Raw genomic sequence first — 18,720 nt, forward strand, 5'->3', positions numbered from 1 at the left:
TGAGAAGTCTCTTAGAGTAGAGCCGATGCGTACAGCTGGGGAGAAGTGGGAAGGCTATAGATTTAGCCCCTCAAGTGCTAAGCAGCACCAACTTCAATAGCACGGCGTGGAAGCCATTCAGCATGCGGATATATAAGGCATTGCAGACTTGTCTGAAGGGTCCTGCTGCACATTTACACAGCGGATCAATGGAGGACATGTATTAAGCTTGTCCTTTGGAAAGCGCCCACCTGGAGGAGCCCACACTCTCGCCGCCCGCCGCTTGTCTGCTGACCCACGTACAGTAGGGAGGAAATGCTAAATCAATACAGCCAATATATCTCTGAACAACAAATCCCCCCTCTCCTAAATACCACCGCTGACCAGCAGAATATTAATGTGAAACCTGTGAAGCTCTGGACCTCTGGTTCACAAGCAATGCTCTGAGTGCCTGAGATTAAGCTGATTAGCTCATTGACTTTGTCATATGCTGTTGGAATCAGCTTTAATAAGATCATATAGTTGTACAAAGACATGGTGTTGAAACAAGTAATGCTTAAATGCCCATATAATTGAGAAGCAAGTTTCCCTTGAACAAATTAGTCAGGTGTTTTCAATCAATGGGATGACAATCAGGTGTGAGTGGGCACCCTGTTTTATTTAAAGAACAGAGATCTATGAAAATCTGCTCTTCACAACACATGTTTATGGAAGTGTATCATGGCCTGAACAAAGGAGATTTCTGAAAAATAGTTTTTGATGCTCATCAGGCTGGAAAAGGTTACAAAACCATCTCTAAAGAGTTTGGACCCACAGTCAGACAGATTGTGTACAAATGGAGGAAATTCAAGACCATTGTTTCCCTCCCCAGGAGTGGTCGACCAACAAAGATCACTCCAAGAGCAAGGCATGTAATATTTGGTGAGGTCACAAAGGACCCCAGGTAACTTCTAAGCAACTGAAGGCCTCTCTCACATTGGCTAATGTTAATGTTCATGAGTCCATCATCAGGAGAACACTGAGCAACAATGGTGTGCATGGCAGGGTTGCAAGGACAAAGCCACTGATCTCCAATAAAAACATTGCTGCTCACCCGTGTTTTGCTAAAGATCACGTGGACAAGCCTGAAGGCTATTGGAAGAATGTTTTGTGGATGGATCAGAGCAAAATAGAACTTTTTGGTTTAAATGAAAAGCTTTATGTTCGGAGAAAGGAAAACACTGCATTCCTGCATAAGAACCTTATCCCATCTGTGAAACATGGTGGTGGTAGTATCATAGTTTGGGCTTGTTTTGCTGCATTTGGTCCAGGACGGCTTGCTGTCATTTATGGAACAATGAATTCTGAATTATATCAGAGAATTCTAAAGGAACATGTCAGGACATCTGTCCATGAACTGAATCTCAAGAGAAGGTGGGTCATGCAGCAAGGCAATGACCCTAAGCACACAAGTCGTTCTACCAAAGAGTGGTTAAAGAAGAATCAAGTTAATGTTAAAGTCCTGAACTTAATCCAATTGAAATGTTGTGGAATGACCCGAAGCGAGCAGTTAATGTGAGGAAACCCACCAACATCCCAGAGTTGAAGCTGTTCCTTACGGAGGAATGGACTAAAATTCCTCCAAGCCGGTGTGCTGGACTGATCAACAGTTACCAGAAACATTTAGTTGCAGTTATTGATGCACAGGGGGGTCACACCAGATACTGAAAACAAAGGTTCACATATTTTTGCCACTCACAAATATGTAATATTGGATCATTTTCCTCAATAAACAAATGACCAAGTAAAATATTTTTGTGTTATTTGTTTAACTGGATTCTCTTTATCTACTTTTAGGGCTTGTGTGAAAATCTGATGATGTTTTAGGTCATATTTATGCAGAAATATAGAAAATTCTAAAGGGTTCACAAACTTTCAAGCACCACTATATATATATATATATATATATATATATATATATATATATATATATATGTGTGTGTGTGTGTGTGTGTGTGTGTGTGTGTGTGTGTGTGTGTGTGTGTGTGCGTGTGTGTGTGTGAAAGCTTTAACAATTAAATATAATATCTGCCATTTGCCTGCATTACAACTTCTAATCTATTTTATTTTCAGGAGATTTGCTTTAGTTTCACAGAGAAATCTGCAACAATATTTTTCCCCACCTTGAAAGTACAGTCTTAGAAGTTGGTTGTATTTTCTACTTCTTATGGTCAAGGTATATAGGATGCAAATCCAGCCAAACATTTCCAAACATCTGCACAAATATGCTGCCAAAATTTTAAATGAAATGAAATGCCTACTTTTACAATTTCATTTCTCACATAAACACGAGTAATTTATGACAAAAATAAAATAAATTTAAAACAGCTATTTGTCATTTCATTTTAGTTGCTATTCTGGTATTTCATGGCCGTGTCTAAAATGAAAAAGCTAATAGAGAAAAGAAAATCCAAGCTTCACTTTGGCTTTTCTTCATGAAATGCAGAACATGTGTCAAAACTAAAATGAAAATACAATGTTTACATTCTTGTTTCTTTTTTCATAGCAGTCGGCTGCAAATCTGTCTAAATTAAAATTTAAAATGCAGAAGATAAATCAACAGAAAGGTGACAGTTTGTGATTCAGTTTTCGGCTTGGACACGTGTCCACCTATTTTTGGGAGGACACAGCTGAAATTGTAACCAGTTTTACCATTATAAGGATGGAAGAATTAAAATGGCAGTAGATTGCTCAAAAGTAATGAGTGGACAAATTAAATACTGATAGATTTGAGGTTATATGTTTTTCTGACTCTGAAAAAGAAGTAATTTGTACTTAATGGCTCTTTTCACTGGAAATTGAATACACAAAAATACAGTCTCTGACTTTAGTACAGTACTGCATGTCTTTTTGGTACATAAATCAGCTCAAGCATGATCAATGCATCTTGAAAATTAAAGCAAGAAAATGTAGGATACAGCTCCTTTAATGGGGTGGTTCAGCAAAAAATCTGAACCACTCCCCTTTCCTAGGATATCGAACACGACTTGGCTGATGGAGTACATTAGGGGTGAAGGGAACATTGTGTAAATCTGATTTTTCATTGTAGTATTGCTTTAATGGACATGGAGATCCCTGGCAGTGATGAGAATTAGCATAAAACAGTGAGGTGTGTTACCAGGGTAACCTGCTCTTACCCTTGGCTACAGGGTGCCTCTCACAAAGGGGTGTGTGGCAGGAGGAGCGAGTGTGTGTAAAACATACAACAGACTGCTTTATCTGACTGACGGCGCTGAGTGCAATAAGATGCATTGAAAACGAAGCACGATAAGCATCAAAAATAACCCTGTCAGACAGCGGTAGCACATTAAAGCAGCTCCCCCTGACTGACATCCCCCCACCTCTCACACGCACACAAGCTCTTCTCTTCCCATCTCTCCCTGTCATCTTTCATTTTCACTGACTTCATGAGGTTCCTCACTCATGTCTGCAGGAGTTGTAATTGTGTGCGTGCGAGGCCGTGAAAGAGACAAGGAGAGAGAGAGAAAGGATGAGAGTCTCCTTGGTTCTTGTTGACAGAGGCTGTAATTGCACTGATAAAGTGCTCTTGGACTGCTGTGCTAATTGGATAAGAGCATGGATCAATTCCACTTAAGCCTTGCATTTTTCTTCTGCTTTCTCCTCTTTTCCTTTTTGATTTTGGCTTCTGGCGACCATAAACAGGTTGCAGTGAGGGTTCTGTTTTCTATACAATCACATTTACCATCTGAGCAGAACAATGACTCAATGTGATGTTCTCTGTGTGTCTGTTTAAACAGACATTAAAGCTATGATGTAACACAATCAGATTTATGCAGGTTTTCTCTTACCCCCAGTGTAGCTGATCTGCCAAGACAAGTAAGTTATGAAAGCTGTAAAATGACGAGGGGAAAAAAAAAAAATCAGTCTTCAAGGTGGGTGTTGCTTATGTCATACGTACAGTGTCAAACCACATTCAAACAGTTTGGAGATTGTTTTCTATGAAATTGTATTTCTTAGCTACACTAGCATCATGATTCCAAAACTAAAGGAAGAAACTGACAACAAACGTTTCTTGGCTGATCGACTGATGCCAAGTATACAGTAGAGGACTCTGAAAAGACTTAATAACTTTTGACAGTCAGAAGTCTGACATCCTCTCACATCTAAAGACAATGTCATAGAGTTTTGAGCCACAGACTATGATTTTGCAAAGACTGGGGTTCTTGAAAGATCACCGTTTGCAAGACTGAAATTAGAATATTGAGATTATTTTACTTCATACACCTTTTGGAAATTTACAAGCAAGGAAACCCGTTTCCTTCTCCACTCTGTTGTGGTACAAATGGGAAGATATGTTAGCTGGGTATGTAAAGATTTGGGCTCAGCCCAGTTCACTGTAGAACTGTATATTCTGGCGTTTCATCACCCAATATTTTTAAATTAACCTGTAAAATGTGAAGTTACTTTTGTATTTGACATCAAGATTTACACATCAAGAAAACATGCAGTGATGCAGCATTACTGATTGGGTGTTTTGAATTAAACCATAAAAACCAAACAAGCAAAATAAGAAAACACTGGAGGAAACACGAGAGAAAGCAAAAAAACGAGATGTTTCTTCAGTAATGCCATTCTTAAAGTCCTCTGCACATTTGCTTACATCGTTGTTACGCTCAGTGAACTTGAAATATTAAAACAGTCGGTTTACATTTTTAAGATTATTGTTTAAACATTGAGCAGATTTGCCTTTTTTTTTTCTTTCCCCCAGATTTCGAGCACTCATGCATGCATTTCTCCCTCTCTCTCTCTCTCTCTCTCTCTCTCTCTCTCTCTCTCTCTTGCTCTCTCGTCACTATTTGCCTGAGCCAAAACTTAAACCTTAGAATAACATTAAACACAGTTGATTTTGTCACAGCATCAAGATGAGAAAAAGACTGGCTTAAGAAAGCCATTCTCACGCCTTACACTAAATCAAAATGACGTGAGTGTGACACAAGACTAATGGTTTTATTGCGACATGTAAATTTGTCTGTGACAGTGAAAAGTTGTTTAGTGTAAGACCAGCATAAATGATCCCTTTAAGATTTGCTACACAGGGTAAGGAAGGCTGTGTTCACATTACAAAACTCATTGCTCAGATCAGATCTTTCTAAGTTGTTGGTTATTCATTAAGTGAGTCAGATCGATCATTTAATGTGACCGAACCTGTGTCCTGAAATGACCCACATGCACACATCCTAATCAAAAACGGAACATGAGTGAGCCAAAACGGCAGAGCACTGCTTTGTCATGAAGATCATTTACTCTGAACAGCTCTCAGTTGTTCATTATTAAAGTAAGATGAAGGTGACAGTCAGAGGCATTACTTTTGCATCATTTACTGGCACTGTGTTTAGGTTGGATGCTGCCATCATGTGAACTCTGAAAGATGGCACGTGTGCAGTGAGAAAAAAAAAAATCTTTCATGAATTCCTATCTGAGCAATCTCGTAAAGGCCGCATAGAGTCGGATACGTACCTGTTCTATGACCACTTATAAAAGTAGCTCGGATCTGATGTGAAATAATCAGATTTGTCTATGCACACAGCTCTGAATAAACCATATCTGTCACATTAAGGTGAAAAGTCAAGTTTGTGCCACATCAGCCTAGTAATCTGAATGTAGCCTAATAGAACTAGAAGTTTTATCATTGTTTTGTAGTTGGCACCACGTCCAAATAAGAAACTTCAGGCCCAAGCTGTTTTTCTCCAAGGGAACAGTGTATGGCGTTCTCAGAAATCAGCTTCATCTCACCCTGTGGTGATCAAAACTTTGAAATCGGATTCATCCTACATGCATTTTTCCTCAATGTTGCTTGATCCTTTGAATTATAAGGTCATTCAGTACATGCATGTCATAAGACTGGAAACCCAAAATAGTCCACATAAAGTTTTGCCAAATGTGATGGTCAGGTTTCTCTGGCAGTAGTAGCCTACAGTTAGCTGAGTAGCTGATGTTGTTACAGAATATGTGAGCTGATGTTGTTGCAGAGTATGTGAGTGGTGTGCAGTGGGAGCAGAGTGGGGAGTGGAGCGGAATGATTCTGCCTAAGTGCAGAGCAACTTTTTAGATAGTTGGAGCTTCTGTATTCTCTCTCTATGAAAACATTGCCAACAGCACTCCATTCCATAAGCCAAACCTTTCCCCCCACATTTGACTTTGCATGACATGAGTGAAGTCAACAGTAGCTTGCATATGATGGCCATTCATACACAGCGTCTGCAAACTGTTTTTCAGGCTCACATAATGAAAATTCTTACCAATTGCAACAAAGCTCAACAGATATTACATGCAGTTATTCTCGTGTTGTCTGTTTTGAATGATATGATATGAATGATAAAGACTGTTGTATTAAATGCATATGTATTTGTTTACTTTCCGTTTTCTGGCTTGTGATTGGACCATTGTTTTAAGCCTGCACCTAAACAGCCAGTATAGTACAAAAAAATTTAACTAGTTTTTAATTGTATTTGTTGTAATAAAAGTGCAAAGTGTCTTATCCATAGTTAGACATAAAATAAATATCCTAAAAATGCATCATGCAGCAGAGATAGAGTGGAGTGATTATATAACTCTTTGAGCAAGGAGCAGAAATGTCTGCAACTATACTCACAAACTTAGAATCACTTTCATGCAACATCAGTTTAGTGTGCAGTAGTGTTTAGATGCTTGTAGCATGTATGTCACTGATATACAACCTCAATTCCAATGAAGTTGGCACGTTGTATAAAACAAATAAAAACAGAAGATGATTTGCAAATCCTTTTCAACCTATATTCAATTGAATACACTACAAAGACAATATATTTAATGTTCAAACGGATAAAGTTTATTGTTTTTTGCAAATATTCACTCATTTTGAATTTGTCTGCAACACATTCCAAAGAAGTTTGGACAGGGGCATGTTTACCACTGTGTTACATCACCTTTCCTTTTAACAACACTCAATAAGCGTTTGGAAACTGAGGACACTAATTGTTGAAGCTTTGTAGGTGGAATTCTTTCCCATTCTTGCTTGATCTACAACTTCAGTTGCTCAGCAGTCCGGGGTCTCCGTTGACATATTTTGTGCTTCATAATGCGCCACACATTTTCAATGGGAGACAGGTCTGGACTGCAGGCAGGCCAGTCTAGTACCTGCACTCTTTTACTATGAAGCCACGCTGTTGTAACACGTGCAGAATGTGGCTTGGCACTGTGTTGCTGAAATAAGCAGGGACATCCCTGAAAAAGACGTTGCTTGGATGGCAGCATATGTTGCTCCAAAACCTGTATGTACCTTTCAGCATTAATGGTGCCTTCACAGATGTGCAAGTTACCCATCCCGTGGGCACTAACACAACCCCATACCACCAGAGATGCTGGCTTTTGAACTTTGCGCTGATAACAATCAGGGCAGTTTTTTTCCTCTTTGGCCCGGAGGACACGACATCCATGGTTTCCAAAAACAATTTGAAATGTTGGCTCGTCAGACCACAGGACACTTTTCCACTTTGCGTCAGTCCATCTCAGATGAGCTCGGGCCCAGAGAAGCTGGCGGCGTTTCTGGGTGTTGTTGATATCTGGCTTTTGCTTTGCATGGCAGAGTTTAACTTGCACTTGTAGATGGAGCGACGAACTGTGTTCACTGACAGTGGTTTTCTGAAGTGTTCCTGAGCCCATGTGGGAATATCCGTTACAGAATGATGTCGGTTTTTAATGCAGTGCTGCCTCAGGGTTCGAAGGTCACAGGCATTCAGTGTTGGTTTTCTGCCTTGCCGCTTACTTGCAGAGATTACTCCAGATTCTCTGAATCTTTTGATGATATTATGGACTGTAGATGATGAAATCCCTAAATTCCTTGCAATTGCACGTTGAGAAACGTTGTTCTTAAACTGTTTGACTATTTGCTCATGCAGTTGTTCACAAAGTGGTGAACCTCGCCCCATCCTTGATTGTCAACGACTGAGCCTTTCAGGGATGCTCCCTTTAAACCCAATCATGACACTCACCTGTTTCCAATTAACCTGTTCACCTGTGGAATGTTCCAAATAGGTGTTTTTTGAGCATTCCTCAACTTTCACAGTCCTCTGTTGCCCCTGTCCCAACTTCTTTGTAACGTCAAATTCAAAATGAGTGAATATTTGCAAAAAACATTTAAAGTTTATCCATTTGAACATTAAATATCTTGTCTTTGTCGTGTATTCAGTTGAATATAGGTTGAAAAGGATTTGCAAATCATCATATTCTGTTTTTGTTTTACACAATGTCCCAACTTCATTGGAATTGGGGTAGTATTATGACTCCTTAGGGCACCATTCATTTTTCCCTTAGAGAAAAACTCCTAACATCGTTATACAGACATGCCACTGACTACAAAAAGACACACAAGTTCAGAGGCCTGTGAAGTGTTCATCAGTATGGTTTATTCAAAAAGATACACAATAAAAAAGCCCACTTCAGCTCGTATCTGGAATTTTTCACCATGATTATTAGACCTCATGGCGATCTCCCTATCCAATTTATCAGCCTCCCCAGCTATTTTGTCCCCACTTTCCTGTCTTTCTTTCTTAAATGTACTGCCCCGTTCTTTCTCCCCCTCTGCCCCATCTCGGGCCTCTGCCATGGTGCTCCGTATCCTGCCTCTCACTGCCCACCTCTTTCAGCAAGATGGATATCTCTGCACTCTCCTTATCCGTCTCCTTTGTGTATTATTTTTTTTTATCACAGTGGTTTGTCATTCTCCCTCCTCTCTCCCCACACTGCTTTTATTAAATGTGCCAGCATATTTGAAAAATCGCTCGTGCTTGTCTAATAGTGGTGGAAATGGCCATTGTATGAGACCCCTGAGTGAATGCTACAAGAGCAGCTATAATTATGATCATCAGCGCTTAATGATAATGCAAGAGTGTATGCTTCTCTCTCTCTATCTCTCCCTCTCTCTCTCTTTCTCTGTTTCATGTTCTCGCTCTGAGATGTACTAAATGGTGTGTGAAATGAATAGTATTAATAATAATTTGTATCTTTTTAGTAATTGGCAGTCTCGACCATTGTGTCAAATGTGGTCTCACATGTACCCATGAAGTTTACAAACTTTTTTCACAGAACTGTGAGGTGTGGTCGTATTCGGTCGTACATGTATTTGTCCTCTGGATATCGCTGTATGATTTCAGTCATGAGATCATTAAGTAGTCAAAACAAGAACATTTCTACATACATGATACAAGTAAGCTAACACTGTATATTGAATTTATGGAGTTAGACTAGCAACCTCACCAGAATCCCCGGTGTAAACCAGCAAGTGGTCATATGTGGTAGTTGTATGACTTTAGCAGTAGTAGGCTATACCATCAGTAGCTGGTTATGTCTCTGACACCGTATTTAAGTGTAATTATTGCGTTTCACTGAATTACTGCACTTGATTATAACTTGTATATCTGTCTACTTGCATTTTGCACATTTTATTCCCTTAATAACATCTGATTTCTTGCATTTTTGCACATTTTTAATTATCTGATTTGTGACTTCAATCAGTTGAAACTCTGGATGCACACTGCTCTGGATTGCTAGCCAGTACTCTTTCCATTAATGAAGGAGAGTGAGCTGACTAGTAAGCTATTCAGAGCAGGACTAAACTTAGTCAAACTGTGCTGAGTGTTAAGATACGAAAACCTAATCCTTATGTAATTGAGTCCATTTTACCCTACAGCCTACTTAACATTATTACCAGTGTTTTGATTCAGTCTGGCTTTTTTTTTTTTTTTTAAACATATGCACAAATGTGTTCTCTTTCGAGTTGTTGGTTTTTGTGGGAGATGCAATTAAAACCAAGATAATGCTACTAAAATGTGAAAGCAGATCCATGTTTTGTGAGCAGTGATGTTAGTTTTATTTTTGCATACTCAGATTTCTTTTTGTAATAGATTTTGAACGAATAAGAAAGGGTTAACATGTAAATTGATGTCAACACGTTGGTTTCTGTAAACGGTCATATTTTCGATTCCATTATAGTTATAGGCTTTTTAATATTACTGTTAACGATTTAATGAAGATCGTTTATAAAACTCACATATTAAATAATATTTTAGAGTAACCCAGCATCTTATGAGAACTCCTTCATCTGTTGCTGCAAAACATGTGTGTTCATGAGCTTCTTCTGCTGCATGTTTGCGGTGACATGCTTTGTTAAAAGCGCTCCCTGCTGAAGAAACTTAAAGACTGCAAGTGATTTCCAAAGCCCACATGCTTTTCACATTAAAAATAAGACATTTTCCATCTTTACAGTGGATTTGTCATAAATCAGCTAACCACTGAGACTCTTAGTCTGTACAAAAAGTACTGCACACCGACCGTTCTGTTTTTTTTCTTTTTTCTTTTTTTTTTTTTTACCTAAATGACTATCGCTTTCACATTGCCATTGGATTCAATTACTTGTCCATTATCGATTATACCACATATCAATATACTACATACATTTGCCCTTAGCGCCCTGGCCTACTGCAGACCACCCTGCAGGAGACAGGTTTTGTTTTTCAATGCTCATTTTCGTGTTTGTGTTTACCTCTTCTTAATCTACCAGTGACTAGATGCAAGTTATCCACCTGGAAGTGTAGCCAACCTTTACGCTTACAAACCTGATTTAGTCTATTGTGTTTTCTTAACACAGGTTTAATTAAGATTTCTCTCTCTCAGTCCCTATAGATGCCACGGCTGGAATAAAGATGCTGTATGTGTTTGTCGACATCCAGATGGACACGGCTCACTTCCTGGACACACTCCGCTTCAACTTTCCCCCAGGACACTCCCTCGCCCTCGTCAGCACCATCCAGTTTGTGGCCGCTCTGCAGGTGACTTTTGGCCTCAGACTTTCTAACTTTATCTGGTATAGCCACGATACACTCCACTCAACTGCTTCACACCTTCTGTTCTGTGCATGTGCACATTTCGCATGGTTGTGTAGGGGATGTGACGTGGGTGTGCTTTGTGCCTTGCAGTTGTGGTTATTTCTAACTTGAAAAAGGTGGAATAAAGTTACTAGAAACAGAGTTCACCGCTGGACTTAAAGTTGAGCTTTATATAAGCCTAACTTCCTTAATACCCATATACACTCTCTTCCACGCACATACACACGCACTCTATATTAAAGGGCCCTTGTCAACTGTAAAGCTGAATTTACAGTTTTCTTTTTAATCAAGAAACTTTGTTGAAGGTGCAAAACATATAGGTACCACCCAAGTGGTCAATATATGGACAAAGCTGCACAAACAGTCCATTTTCAAATGTTTTGAGTAACCAAGACATTTACTTATACTGTCTTATTCAGTGTACAGATATTTAGCCTCAACCATTTACACTAAAGTGATAAGGAGTGTTTCAGGCCAGACTGCTTTTTGCATGAGTCACAATAAAGACCAGCCAATCAGAACTGAAGTCATATATATGGAAAAAATAAATGTATTATTAATACCCTAGTAATACAAATCAATTACAATGCCAAAGCATGTTGTTATGTTAGTCCCATCATCATATTTTTAATCTATCACTACACACATGCACACACACACCCTTCAGTTTTACATACATATATACTTTATATGTGTTTTTGCTGTCGGGACAAAACCTTGCATCTCTGAAATGCTAACTTTACAGGACAAGGAAAAACCTCTGTGTACTTTTAATATAACAAGATATTTTATTCCTTTAATTTGTATTGACATTTCCTTCTCCTGAAAAGATACCATTTTGTAGATATAAAATGTTTGTCTGACAGCAACAATACTTGACCACGTATTTTAAAAGGTTCATTACAACTGTGTGTGTGTCTCTCTCTCTCTCTCTCTCTCTCTCTCTCTCTCTCTCTCTCTCTCTCTCTCTCTCTCAGGATCTCTAAACTCCCGCTGGCAGGGCAGGCTTGCATCGTGACCAGTGTTATTTTGGGATGTTGGCGTGTTCATGTGTGTGTCATGTTCCCTACTCAGCTGTGTGTAGGCTTTTTTTTTCCTCAGTGTAGGCTTGTGTAGGGCACTCAGGGTGGGCGCGGGGGGTCGGCCCTGCACGCTCCAAACTGTGTATGTTATTCTCTACACATTGCTGAGAGGAAAGCTTCAGAATTATGCTTCTGCTTCCAACGTGCTGCTGCTGCTTTTGTTGTCTTAATTATTGAGCTCCTCCCTTTCGTCTTTGTTTGAAATGGAAGCCTGTAGGGCTAGAAGAATGCACAGGGTCAATCATTTTACTCTTCCTTTTACTTTTCTCTGACTTCATCTGTCTACATTCACATTAAAGGATAATGTGAACATCAGCACAGATCTGCGTTTTTGGTTCCATTGTAATGAGAATGATCAGATCACAATCCTTTTTTTTTTTTTTAACACACACATAACAGTTCATCATTCCACACGTCTTTAGTCACTGAAGTGCCAGTAAAAGCTGCAAAAACAACAAAAGCTGTGCATCTAGGTTTTTTTTGTAGCCTTCGCACCTTGATTGTGAAAAGCTGATGAGCTGTCAACTGACCTCCAGAGTAAATAGTATTTGTTATGAAGGCTTGTGCTTCTAGTTCATTAATTTTACTGCAGTGACACATTGTTGCCATGACACATGTGCATCCTGCCTGTGACATTATTGATTTTGAAAATGTGTTCATGCAGGCTCTTTCAGTGCAGAGGTGTGAGCTGATATGTGTTACTTATTGAACATGTGAACCATCAAGGCCAAAGGATCAGACTGAACAAAAAAATCAGAATTGATCCTCCTCTAAAAGTGATGTGTATGTGTGTGTCTCTGACAGGTGGTGAGTGCAGAACTGAAGCCGGATTATGAGGTGTTGGTGCCACAGTGTCGGCCACTGTCTCCAGGGGAGATCCTGGGCTGTACCTCGCCTCGCCTGGACAAACACGTTAATGCCATCATGTGAGGACTTAAGCTGCATTTCCACTGTTTATTTCTTCTTCTGTGAATACTGTGTTTGGACACACATATTTAAGTTGAATGTGTTTGTTGAATCATTTTTTTTGTGATATCAAGGGACCCGTATCAAGGAAAAAATGCAGTATTTCGTATGTAACCACTGTTAATGTTTGAAGATAAACCGTTCCCAGATCCAAACATAGTCACTGCAACAACTGACCAAATTGAATTCACAGTCATTGTGATGTCACAAAGCTACCCAGACAAAATACTACAGCTACACTTTATTTGGATGGTACACTATAAATATATTGTCTATCTTTAACTTTCAGGTAAACCTGAACCCGAATCTAACCTTAACCAGACAAGGCAAAACCTACACCTGCTCTTAAACTTAACCTTAAAGTTGTCAATAATATAAGAGTATTTAGATCATCTATGGGGGACCATCTAAATAAATGTGACCTCTACAAATAGTTTCAAACAAGCAAATAATTTCTGTTTTAATACTTGGTTAAAAGTCCACATTGCTTAATGACAGCGCCATTCTTATCAGCTAAGAATTACACTAGTCTTTTGAGATTCTGTCCATTCTATCCCCCTCTTCCATTAACTTGTGCTTGTATTCACATTCCCACATTCCAGCATGATGACTGTAGGCTGTAAGTGACTGGTTCAACAGACAGGATGGAACACTAGGACAATCTGATGGAAAGGCAGAATCACCACTCCACAATCCTAGTTCTCAATTTGAAACAGCAGGTGAAATGTAAAATAGACGCACACGAACTTTGGCTAAAATGCGCACACTGGCTAGAATGGACAGGAACTCAAGAAACTCAAGTAATCCTTACTTGACTAGATTGGAGCTGTTATTAAGGCAAGGGAACTAGTAACCAGGTATCAGACAAGAAATCATGCATGTGACATCGTGTGCGACAGTTTTTTATGATGAGCTTTTATCTTCGAATGCAGTCTACAGCAGTTTAGCCATATAAATTGACACTGAAGTTATAAGGCGTGTTTCAGCCCAGACTGCTTTTTGAATGAGGCACTATACAGACCAGCCAGTCAGACCTGAGATCAATTATAAACTTATACATAAAATAAAGCACAATCAAAATCTAAGACAATTTACAGAGTTGTGAGAGTTGTGTCCATGTACTTGGCATTATATCAAGCTCATACAGTGTGCGTGTTTGATTCCGCCAAGGCTGTGCCTTGTCTCCACTCCTGTTCATGATAGTCATAGACAGGGTGTCAAGGTGCCGCCAGGTCATGGATGCCTCCAGCGCACACTGGAGCAGTTTACAGCTGAGTGAGAAATGGTTGGTATGTGGATCAGCACCTCCAGATCTGAGTCCATGGTGCTCATCCTGGAAAGAAATGGCATGCCCCCGCCAGATAAGGGAAAAGGACCTGCCCCAGGTGGAGGAGTTTAAGTATCTTGGGGTCTCGTTCATGAGTAATGGGAAGAGGGATTGTGCGATGGGCAGTAGGCTGGGACAGCTAGTAGCAGTAATGTGGTCACTGTGCCGGACTGTAGTGGTGAAGAGGGAGCTGAGCCAAAGGCACAGCTCTCGGTTTATCCATTGTCTACATCCTCACCCTCACCTATGGTTTCTTTGCAGGGTGGTTGGCTACACTCTACTAGATAGGGTTAGGATCTCCATCATCCACGAGGAGCTCAAAGTAGAGCTGCTACTCCTCCACAGAGGGGCCAGTTGAGGTGGTTCTGGATGTCCCCTTGCCGCCTCCCATTGGAGGTTTACCATTCATGGCTGCCTTGGATGAGACCTCAAGGTCATCCTAGGGCCCATTGGAGGGATCATATCTCTAAGTTGGCCTGGAAGCAGCTTGGGATCCCTCCAGGATGAGCTGACGTTACAGGGGACAGGGTCATCTGGGATTCTCTGCTTTCTCTGCTGCAACAGTGATCCTCGCTAGCTATGTAGATGTGTCCAAACTTTTGTTGTTATTGCATGTGGAAGCAGAGCAATGCAGAGGCTGTGCATCAGTTTTAATGGTGCAAGAGTCAGTTGCTGTCTCTGAAGCTTTTGTGAAGAAATGGGAGATGCTGAAAATGAGAATGGAGATATACTTAAGGGACTGGAGTGTGAGTGTGTGTGCATGCGTTGCTGTGTTTGTGTTGCAAAGAGCCACACATGAAGTATGGATCCATTGGAGTATTACTTGTCTTACACACACTCATTCTTTCTCTTTCTCTCTCTCTCTCACACACACACACACACACCCACACACGGGGCCTGATGTCTGCCACACACCTCTCTTTCAGAGAGAGAATCAGGGGAGTTGGTTGAGAGAGAGAGTGAGAGAGTGGATTCATGAGTGGATGAACTTCACACCACAGTCTCTTGTGTACGGACACCTACATTTGAAAATAAACCTGCTTTCAGACACTCTCTCTTTGATTATCACACAGTCAAAAGCAACATTCCTGCTTGAATGATGTTGTGTTGATCATATTTACATTCAGAAAATGACCAAAAAACGTCATTTGAAAAGGGCGCGCATAAGACTATGCATGTAGGTATCAGTGTGTGCATTTGTCTTGCATGTGCTCATATTTAAGGCTGTGTTCAGGCCCATGTGCAAACATTTTGGGGAGGGGGGACAGGAGTTCAAAAAAAGGGGGGAGTTTGAATGTGAATTAATTTAACCTAATATACACAGGACAGATGGGACTAGATAGAATGTAATAGAATTTAAATACTTGAATATCCATTGATATTCGCTTCCTTATGTAAGCTCACCGGATCAAAAATTAGTCATCTGTGATTAAAACGTACCTAATAACATGCAATAGCAAGCACGAGTACCAGCTGCGATTTGAATTGGCGTGGACTGGATAAGTTTGTGGATGTAAGTTAAATCAGTGTCCAGCCACTCTTGCATCAAAGAATTGCGCAGTTCGGCCAGATTTTGTGGATGCCTTCCCTGGCATCTTACTTGTTGTTCCAGGTAGTCCTATGGATTTACAAGGGGATTCAAATCTGGGGATTTTGCAGGCCAGTTAGGATGTGTGAAAAATATGTTTCCAGTCATGAACAGTCCAATTTTTGTGTCTCTTCGCCCACAGTAACCTGGCAATTTTGTGAGCAAAGACCTCTTGCATGCCACCATGCTCCATATGTTCATGGTATGCAGTTATGTGTGGAGTTCTTTCAGAAATTGGTTGTGAAAGATCTACTTTAACTTCTAGAAGCTATTATTGCCTGGAAGTGAAGTGATTTTTATTCACAAGCCGTGAAACATGGCAGCATTCCCTGTCCATCAGTTTTGTCTTTTGGACACAATTCTGTCAAGAATTTTCTGTAGACTGGGATTTATGACACTGCTGGTAGACGTGATTGACCATACACTTCAACATACCTGCAAAATCAGCTGCTTCCTTCACACTTTGGCTGTACGCACATCCAAATACAATCGCTCCTTTTTGCCAATCCTTAACATCTGCTTTGCAACCCAGCTTCCACACCTCGAATGAGACGTTCACTGCACTGCACCACCTCTTCCTAATCTATGGATCCTGTCAATTTGGAGTTAGATGTGTGTGTAATGTTTTAAGCAAAGTGTTTTATCATAAAACTAGAAAAAAAGGCAGGAACTTAAACTTAAAAAAAATTGTAATAGTCAGGTTATCTTAGCTAAAGGCTGAACACTGCCACACTCCTCCTCATCATTTCAAATATCTTCCCTTTTCTGTGAAAGGCTGTAGCAAAATAAGTGAGAGGAAGATATAAAAATGGCAAACAGCATTTAAACAAAGACAAATAGTCAAATACATATTACTTTGTTTGGCTGTAATTTTGACTGTTGAACATTCAGGCGATGCTGCACACATCCTCAGTCACCCATTATTTAGCCGCTGGGAAGCTGAGGGACAGAGATAAATGGAGACAGCTAATTTTGCTGATTTCTAAATGTCACAAGTCTTCAAATCTGGATATTTAATCTAGTCTCTAAATCTGGGTATGTAATCACTGCTAGGTCTGACTATTGGTGGCCAAACAGGTATATTAACAGATCAGTTAACTACCAGCGAACATATAATACAGGATCGGGAACTGCATTCAAGTTCCATATTTGAAGGCCTACGCTATACGTAATGAGTGGCTGTAAATATATAAATCTATATAAACTTAGAATAAAACACTGAAAAAGCTCAAGTTCTCAACCTTAAGTGAGATTTAAGTTCACCTATTGAAATGATTTAATTTCTGATGGAACTTGGGCCACTAAGTTAGCAATGGAATATGAACTTGATTATAAATTCGATGAAGCAACTCAACTGACTGTGAAAACAAAGATCTTTGGGCTGAACAAAGATTTGTCTTAAACTTCTGTGTCAATGCCACTATCTAGGTAAGCAAAAAAGCAGTCAGACTCATCTGTCACCTTATAGGACACAGTGTTGCAGCTCCTCTGCTGTCTCTCTGTCTCTCTGGAACATCAGTCATAAAAATGATATGTGTGTGTATATATATTAATTGTGTCACCAATTGAAAGCTGGAATATTTTATCAAAGATAAGCATACAGTACATATTTAAAATGTGCTTAATAATGTAATGTAAATGTAATTTTTAAAGATATTGAACTGACAGTTTCCTGTTTACAAGTGGCAGTGATATCCAATTTTTTTTCATTTCACTGCTATTAAAAACTGATATATAACTCTTTCTGAGCAGATGAGCTCTTTAAGAGCTATGTTTTTCCACAATACGCAAAAACTTATACGCGCACCTAGCAACAGATCTGCATTGCTCTTTAAAACACTAATTTAGTCCATGTGAAAGGTGCAGATAGAATAAAGTAACAAATTATTTTCTCTAAAATAATGAAAGCTAAATGAAGTAGCTTCTGTGTTGTCAGTAACATCTCAAGTAAACCTGAAATTACCGACTGCACGTTTTTTCTTTCTTTTTTTAACCTTTGTCATGCAATACCTTGCAGTGCAGTCTTTATTTTCTTTTAATGAAGCAATGTGTTGTTAGAGGAGATCTGTCGAGCTGTATGATCAGTTACAAAAGTATTTTTGTCATTGTTGGTGATTTAATAATTTCATTGTTGCAGCCCTAGCGGACTGTATAAGTCTGGGTCTGAAAGTATACGTGCCTGTGTGTTAATTGGAGTGATTAAGCCTGTCTGCAGGTGGTACGGATGGTGGGGAGTGTGCATGCTGTGGTGTGATGGTCCTGAGTGGATGCATGAAGAATAGATAAACAGCACTAGGCAGCCACCTCATTCCTCATTTACAGGTTTGCGGCCTCTTGTGAGTTTGTGTTATACAATTCTGTCTTGCCTTTGAAAGGAATAGTTCAATGGAAAAAAGCAAACTTTTTCCCCATAGTGTAGCCAATTAACCAAAACATAATTGGTCTGGAGTTTACTTGCTTGTTTTTTTTTACTGGACATGTGAAGCAAATATAGCTAACAAATGCTTAAAACCAAGGTGTTAAGTGATGTTAATCAGACTTGATTATGTGGTTCCTAACACTGAATAGCATTGGCATAACTGGCTAATCTGCTTCATTGTCCTGTGACTAATTTTATTTGTAATTTTCTGGCCCTAGTGGTAACTTTGCATAAAAGGTCTTAAGTGAATTTGGTGCTTAAGTTTACTTTAAATGAGCTTCGTGAAATCCCCTCAGGAAAATGTTTAACATTTTACTTTTGCGTTTTGCGTTTATGATATAGTGTTGGGTGTCTTGCTCAAAACCTCCTATTAGTAAAGTGTGGTGTGGTTGCCCTGACAGGGAATTAAAGCCCGGTCTGCTGCATGAAAAGACACT

General features: G+C 39.7%; 1 protein-coding gene across 1 annotated transcript in view; it reads left to right on the plus strand.

The window, feature by feature from the left end:
- The window catches only part of dph1 (diphthamide biosynthesis 1), a 110,365-nt gene that overhangs the window by 54,851 nt on the left and 36,794 nt on the right, over positions 1–18,720 (plus strand). The window contains exons 5-6 of the mRNA XM_017694913.2: positions 10,690–10,844; positions 12,788–12,909. Of these exons, the coding sequence (XP_017550402.1) occupies positions 10,690–10,844; positions 12,788–12,909 (277 nt within the window). The remainder of the gene's footprint in view (positions 1–10,689; positions 10,845–12,787; positions 12,910–18,720) is intronic.

Source organism: Pygocentrus nattereri, chromosome 17 (genome assembly GCF_015220715.1).
Source record: "Pygocentrus nattereri isolate fPygNat1 chromosome 17, fPygNat1.pri, whole genome shotgun sequence".
Taxonomy (NCBI): Eukaryota; Metazoa; Chordata; class Actinopteri; order Characiformes; family Serrasalmidae; genus Pygocentrus; species Pygocentrus nattereri.